Source organism: Canis lupus, chromosome 33, assembly GCF_011100685.1.
Source record: "Canis lupus familiaris isolate Mischka breed German Shepherd chromosome 33, alternate assembly UU_Cfam_GSD_1.0, whole genome shotgun sequence".
Classification (NCBI taxonomy): domain Eukaryota; kingdom Metazoa; phylum Chordata; class Mammalia; order Carnivora; family Canidae; genus Canis; species Canis lupus.
Genome location: NC_049254.1, coordinates 5,452,921 through 5,460,477, shown reverse-complemented (window position 1 = coordinate 5,460,477; position 7,557 = coordinate 5,452,921). Strand labels below are relative to the sequence as shown.

Sequence of the window (7,557 nt, the reverse complement as noted above, 5' to 3'; positions counted from 1 at the left end):
GTTATTCTCCAAAATATATAAAGAACTTATACAATTCAACATGCAAAAACCAAATAACCCGAGTGCACCTGGGTGGCTCAGTCAGTTGGAGACTCTGACTCTCCATCTCAGCTCATGTCTTGATCTATGATCTATGATCTAAGCCCCATTTAAAAAATGGGCAGAAGACATGAATAGACATTTTTCCAAAGAAGCCATACAGATGGCCAACAGACACAAGAAAAGATGCTCAACAGCACTCATCATCAGGGAAATATAAGTCAAAACTATAATGAGAGATCATCTCACACCAGACAGAATGGCTAAAATTAACTAACACAGGGAAAAACAGGTGTTGGCGAGGATGTGGAGAAAACAGAACCCTCTTATATTGTTGATGGGAATGCAAACTGGAAAAGTAGTAAGGCTTTTGATATGCAGACTCTGGACAATTATCTTGGCTAGTCACACCAGTTTCAAATAAAGAAACATGCAAATGTCTCCCACGATAAAATTACAAACTATTATATCTAATTTAGAGGAAATTTACAAAGAGTAAAAAACATAAATTCTAAATACTTAGTTCTATTTTTCATTAAGAATTCAGTTCTGTGTGATATTAGATATCCTTCCATTGAAACAAATCTCCTTTGAAGCTGACTTTCATCACATGGCACTCAGAAACTGCCCTAGACACTGTCTTCTACTAAAACTATAAAGCCAAAGCTAATTTGCATAACTTCACATCCCTTGTATTTTGCAAAGTTTGAAAAGAGCAAGTTTAAATTTTGCCCTAAGAACTATTTATGTATATTATTCTCCTCAAGGCACCTATCACCTCTTTGTTTCTCAGACTGTAAATAAAAGGATTTAGTAGGGGAATTATTATTGTGTAAAATACAGAATACATTTTATCTTGATTTTCAGCTGGCCCAGACCCAGGACGCACATACATGAAGAATAGGGTGCCATAGAACAAGGAGACAGAGAGCAGGTGGGCGCTACATGTGGAGAAGGCTTTGCTCCTGCCCTTTTCAGACTTCTTTTTCAGGATGGCAAAGAGGACATAGGAATAAGAGATGATAATAGTCATGAAAGTGAAAAACTGTATAAAGACTGAAAATATAAAAATCAGGAGCATATTAACTCTAGGGTCAGTACAGGAAATCTTAAACAATTGTAAAATTTCACAGTAGAAATAATGTATTACATTAGACTTGCAGAAAGTTAATCTACATAACAAACTGACATGCATCATAGGGTGCAGAAACCCAATAATATATGAAACACTTAATAACTGAATGCAGAAGATATTGGACATAACCACTGGATAAAGCAAAGGGTTGCATATGGCTACATAGCGGTCATAGGCCATCACTACCAGGAGGAAACACTCTGTGTTTGCACTGGAAGCAAAAATATAAAATTGGGTGATGCACTCAACCAGTGATATCATATGATTCCTAGATAAAAAATCCATTAGCATCCTGGGAGTCACAGAAGATGAGGAACAAGCATCTGCAAAGGCCAAACTGCCAAGGAGTAAGTACATGGGGGTGTGAAGATGGGGGTCCTTCCAGATGAGAAAAATCAGTGCCAGGTTGCCCACCATGGTGGTGAGGTAGATGATCAAGAACACCAGGAACAGGGGGACCTGCAGTCCTGGATGATCTGTAAGCCCTGTGAGAACAAACTCAGTCACCTGTGTTCTGTTTCCATCAGATTCACTGAAGCTGATCACTGAAATGAAAGAATAAGTGAAGAACACAGTCATAAACTACCATGAAAATAATCACATTTTATTTGAAAATAAATGTATCTTCGTTCTTTATATATCCCTTTTAATCAGAACGTTTACCTTTATACTTGAGTATTCTTTACACACAATATGTGTTTGGGCAACTGTTCCTAAAAAATAGGGGGAATATATCTATATGGAATTCATTACTTGTTATAAGAGAAATGGGCTTACATTTTGATTTGGAAAATAATTGATTATAATTTAATAATCATCCTCTAATTTTAAAATCTTTAATAAAAATTAAAAAATAGAATTAAGCTTTTTAAATATGTTAGGAGTACCAGGGTGGCCCAGGCAGTTAAGTGTCTGACTCTTGATTTCAGCTCAGGTCATGCTCTCAGGGTTGTGAGATTGAGCCCTGCATGGGGCTCTGCGCTGGTTGTGCGGTCTGCTTGGGATCCTCTCTCTCCCTCCTCTGCCTCTACCCTGCCCCACTGCTCATGTGCATGTGCATGTGCATGAGCTCTTTATCTCTCTAAAATACATAAATATATATATATATATAAATAAATAAATAAATAAATAAATAAATAAATAAACTAAAGATTAGTTATTAAAACCAATAGCATACATTCTATGTAATACAGTATGTCTTTTAAATTAAGAGTAGATTGAAATGCTTACTCTGACCATTATTGTACAGTATTTTTTAGAAACTGCAATATATCAGGTCACCTGGGTGACTCAGTGTCTGAGCGTCTGCCTTTGGCTCAGGGCATGATCCCAGGGTCCTGGAATCAAGTCCTACATCAGGCTCCTCACAAGGAGCCTGCTTCTCCTTCTGCCTGTGTCTCTGCCTCTCTGTCTGTGTCTCTCATGAATAAATAAATAAAATCTGAAAAAAAGAAACCTTCAATACACCTAAGATATAAAAAAGATACAATGAAATGTCATAAAATTGTGGGAGATAAATTCATATTTTTGCTAATGTTATATCATTATAACCAAATAACATTATGACTTTACTAGATAAAAAATGAATATATAAGTGATAACTTTTTTCTATACAAACAAGGAAGAGGAAAAAAGGGAAATATATAATAACCATACACTTTAAAATACATTGAAATAGTTTTAAAGTATGTAATACCTATGTTAATAAAATTGTACAAAATTAGCAAAGGCAATTTCTAAAGAAACAGACAAAATATATTCTCAGATAAGAAGACTTAGTATTATAAAAATGTCAGTAGAATTCAATTTAATTTCAGTTAGAATCATAATTGCTTTTTAAAAAGATTTTGGTTATTTATTTGACAGAGAGATGACAGAGATTTATTTGACAGAGAGATAGCACAGCAGGGGGAGCAGAGGGAGAAGGAAAAGCAGGCCCCTCTGAGCAGGGAGCCTGATGTGGGGCTTGGTATTATGACCTGAGCCAAAGACAGACACTTAACCCACTGAGCCACCCAGGTGCCCCCGGATTGCTTTTTAATGTGATAGCATAAGCATCAAGTTCTTATAAAATAAGAGTATTTTGAAGAGACAAGGAAAATATCTACAGTATGCAAGTCAAGTGTGCAGTGGCAAATGTTAAAACAAAGTCATTTTATAGAATATAATAGGACATGGATAGGAAATAAAAATTCCAAAGATTGATTCAAGAATATGTATTAGAATTTAATATAGTATGTGATGATTTTTCAATTGAGACTGATGCTTTATTCAATAAATATTGTGGTTATATTCGCCTATCTGAAAAAAAAAGTAAGAATAGCTTCCTTTTCTATGTTTGTTTTAAAATTGCTGCTGGAATGGGGGTGCCTGAAGGATCATTCAGTTAGGCGTCTAAATCTTGATTTCAGCTCAGGTTACCATCTCAGGGTCATGAGATCGGGCTCCACATCAGGCTCCACACTCAGCGTGGAGTCTACTTGAGATTCTCTCTCTGCCTCTTCCCCTTCCTCTGATCTCTCTCTCTCTCTCTTAAAACAAACAAAATCTAAAATCACTCCTGGATCAAGGACTAAAAAGTACAAACTAAAAAAACAAATATTTTAAACATTCTAAGAACATTCATAAAATAAATATAATTTAAATATATTACAAAAATCTTTGACTAATATAAGAAACCCATAATAAATATATAATGTGTCTAATCTAATGTTTAAATTCATAAAAATAGAGTATGTATCAAATCTTTCACAAAGTAAAAGATGAATAAAACTGGAAATCATGTGCAATTAATAGCTAAAATATTTGTACCTATCACATGCAAAGAAATATTACTAATTGGTAAGAAAAGTCAAATAACTCAATGGAAAAATAAAAATGGAATTGAAAGGAAAAGTCACAGAAGACTATGTCAATACATTCAATAAATGTGGGAAAAGATTCTCACCTTCACCAATATGCAAGATGTGCAAATAAAACAAGACATTATTTTTCATTCCTCAGATTAGCAAAATCTACTAGTTGTCAAAACCTGGAAAAGGACACTTTCCCACTTCTGGTAAAAATGTAAATTATTAAGACTTTGAAGAAACAATTTGGCAATATTTTTTAAAAATAAAAATACACATACTTTTCAACCCAGTGATCCATGCCTTCAATCCATTCTATAGCAATAACATATCATTTCATAGGGAGAGAAGTCTACTGCATCCTTGTTCATCATGGTGGCAAAAGACTGGAAATAATAAGTAAACCAAAAGGATGAAGCAATAGTTGAACAAATCCTAATACTAATCAATATTGTAGCAGTCATTTAAAATGAGTTATTGCTCTACCACTTGTTTCAAAGAAATTTCCACAATTGTTAGGAATGTGAAAAAAAATAAAATGCAGAGAAATGTTTTTAATATTATCCCACTAAACAAACAGGCAATATCTTAAAATTCCCACTCTGTACATCTATGAACACATGCACTCATATACATTTGCAAATAACCATAAGAACATAAAGACTGTGTGAAATGATAGACACTAGCTTGTTAATATTTATTGTCTGGTGTAGGTGAGAGGAGAGTAATAAAGCAAAGGGAAACAGAAATAAACGATACCTCCAAACAGTTTTTTTTTTTTTTAAGATTGTATTTATTTATTCATGAGAAACAGAGAGACAGAGAGGTAGAGACACAGGCAGAAGGAGAAGCAGGCTCCATTCAGGGAGCCAGACGTGGGACTCGATCCCAGGTCTCTAGGATCATGCCCTGGGCCGAAGGCGGCGCTAAACCGCTGAGCCACCCAGGCTGCCCCCCGAACAGTTTTTGTGATAAAGATACAACATATATTGTCATCCTATTTATACAATTATAGATATTTATATGTGGTCAAAGACATGTATTTAAGAATAGTCATAAGAGTTTTGATAGTGAAGAAGAGAAAAGGAGAGAAATAGGAATACTTTTATTGCATTAGTAGGTGGCAATAAATATTTTAATGAAAAATGGGAATTAATCATAAGTAAATTTTATTTACATATTTTCTGTATTGTAAAAAATAGAAAAATGTTGGATTCTGTAGCAAATGCTTGTGAATATTTTCGATCATATTTGAAATCATCCATTGAGAGTGATTTCTCTTTCTCACTCAGTCAGATTTTTTGTAAATGAATAAAGTTAGGTATACAAGCACAGATTTTTTTTAATTAAATTAAACTATTTAAATTAAAATTAAACTTTTAAATAGTTTTCTTCATGTTCAGGTACATTTCTTTCTTGATATGTTGGTTAATATCTTATAATTTTTACCCACATTATAGATGGAATATTTGATGTGGCCTTTAAATACTTTGATTTTGTTCTATGACCTAAAAATTTTGTCTAAAAGTAAGTCCAAAAGAAGAGATCCCAAGAGATTTAGAAGTGAACACACAGACTCAGATCACCTAGAAGGAGAAAATCTGCCTGTAATTTGATGAATATACTCATTGTCTCTCAAAGTAAAATGAATAACATAATTTTATACACATACTTCTTACTGATTAAAATGCATAAAAATTTCACCTATTTACCAAAATTGTATTGTTTAACTTTAAAACAGGTCCAGAGGCAATATTTGTCTTAATGGTTCTACATTAGGGAGAATTGTGGGTTATTTTCCATCTTCTCTGAGACTAGAACAAGAAAAAATCAGCGTTAAAAATTTATCTTTTAAAATATATGCCATTGAGAAGCCCTGAAACAAATGAGAAGCAAGGAGACTGACTGAAATGTCTCCTCTAAAAATTGGCCTAATGGGGCACCTGGGTGGCTCAGTGGTTGAGCATCTGCCTTCTGCTCAGGTCATGATCCCAGGGGTCCTGGGATCGAGTCCCACATTGGGCTCTCCACAGGGAGCCTGCTTCCCCCTCTGCCTGTGTCTCTGCTTCTCTCTCCGTGTCTCTCATAAATAAAATTTTTAAAAATCTTTTTTAAAAATTGGCCTAATGGACACTGATGGCAAGTCATTTAATTTCCAAGGTAGAGGTTTTGACCAAGTGAGACTACTTAGCTTCCTTGACAATGTTAAACCCATAATTGACACACCCTATTTTCATAATTAGGCTAAGAACTATTAAGTGCTTAGATCTTTTCCATATCTATCTATCTATCTATCTATCTATCTATCTATCATGTATCTATCTCATCTATTCTATATCTATCCATCTATCTATATCTATATTATGTATAGATATGTGTTTATATATAAGAATATATATAGATATAGGTATACACTGTATGTGTGTATGTGTGTAGGGATAAATATATACTATTTATAAGGGCTAAAGTGGTGAATTTAGTCTTTTCATGATTCCATGAACAAATTATGGAAGTTTTAGCAGCATAATTTAGTTGTCATTACCCTGACAAAGAAAATTTTCTAATAGTATGAAATAATACCTGAAACGCTTGAGTCATTATCATTATTTTTTCCATTTGTCTCATTTTTCTATTATCTCATGTTTACTATTAAAAAGAAATATTATTATATGTCTCTTCAACAGTCAAACACTTAGTATTTGTGACAAGCATCCAGAATTGTCTAACCTGAAGAGAAACAGAAAATCTCATAGGGTTATCAGGATTTTCATTTCTTACCTGGATATCTCATTTTCAAATAAGCCAATTGAAAAACTACAAATAGTGAAAATTAGACAGATCCTAGTGTCCTTACCTAGTTTATTTAAGTCTTTTGGAGACAGAAATGATAAGGTTTGTTGAAGGAAAGATGTGGGTTCTCAAAGGAAAAAAAAGAAAAAATGTAAATTTCCCTCTACCACACTTTACATCAGGGCCAAGTCATCTTTATGAGTTGCCAAATTGACGAAGCTGCTGGCTGTTTCCACATCCCGGTATTTCCTCTTAAAACCTTTAAGTGAAGAAAAGTGGCAGGTGCAGAATGAAGCAGTGATTCCTTGTGCAAAGATTTTCCTTGGAAATCTCAACTGCAGGGAGATATTTATTTGTTCTCTTTCAAATCTATTCATAAAAAAGAAGAAGAAAATCTTTGGAATTCCCTCAGTGGAAGTTACCAATGGATTCCCTGTGTGATGGAGGCAAAGCTGTTCTACTGGGCATTGTGAGCTAATCAGGGAATAGCCCAGACATATCAGGTGTAACAATTAGAAGCACACTTTGTGTCATTGAGTTCCTTGTGAGGGCGACATGACAAACTGCCCCTGAGGAGTTTTTAGATCATATTCATTTCCTTTCTTTTATTGCTCTTGGTGTTGCCTCATCCCAACCATCTGATAGTTTCTTCAAACATCTCATGAAACTCAGAATGTCCAGATCCAAATTCAATCTTTTCCAACACTATCACCAAATGTGGCCCTCAGCCTGTTTTCCCATTCT

At 34.2% G+C, this 7,557-nt stretch overlaps 1 protein-coding gene across 3 annotated transcripts; it reads right to left on the bottom strand.

Moving 5' to 3' along the window:
- Window positions 1–269: 269 nt before the first annotated feature.
- On the bottom strand, window positions 270–7,250 carry OR5AC26 (olfactory receptor family 5 subfamily AC member 26). Of its 3 annotated transcripts, XM_038582471.1 has the most exons (4): window positions 6,878–7,250; window positions 5,736–5,837; window positions 4,305–4,409; window positions 270–1,719 (listed from the first exon to the last, which is right to left on the bottom strand). In XM_038582471.1, coding segments are annotated over exons 3-4 (948 nt in total). In that variant the 5' UTR covers window positions 4,306–4,409; window positions 5,736–5,837; window positions 6,878–7,250; the 3' UTR covers window positions 270–772. The 3 variants fall into 3 exon arrangements, with proteins under 3 accessions (XP_038438399.1, XP_038438398.1, XP_038438400.1); XM_038582470.1 differs by lacking the exon at window positions 5,736–5,837; XM_038582472.1 differs by lacking the exons at window positions 4,305–4,409; window positions 5,736–5,837.
- Window positions 7,251–7,557: the final 307 nt, after the last annotated feature.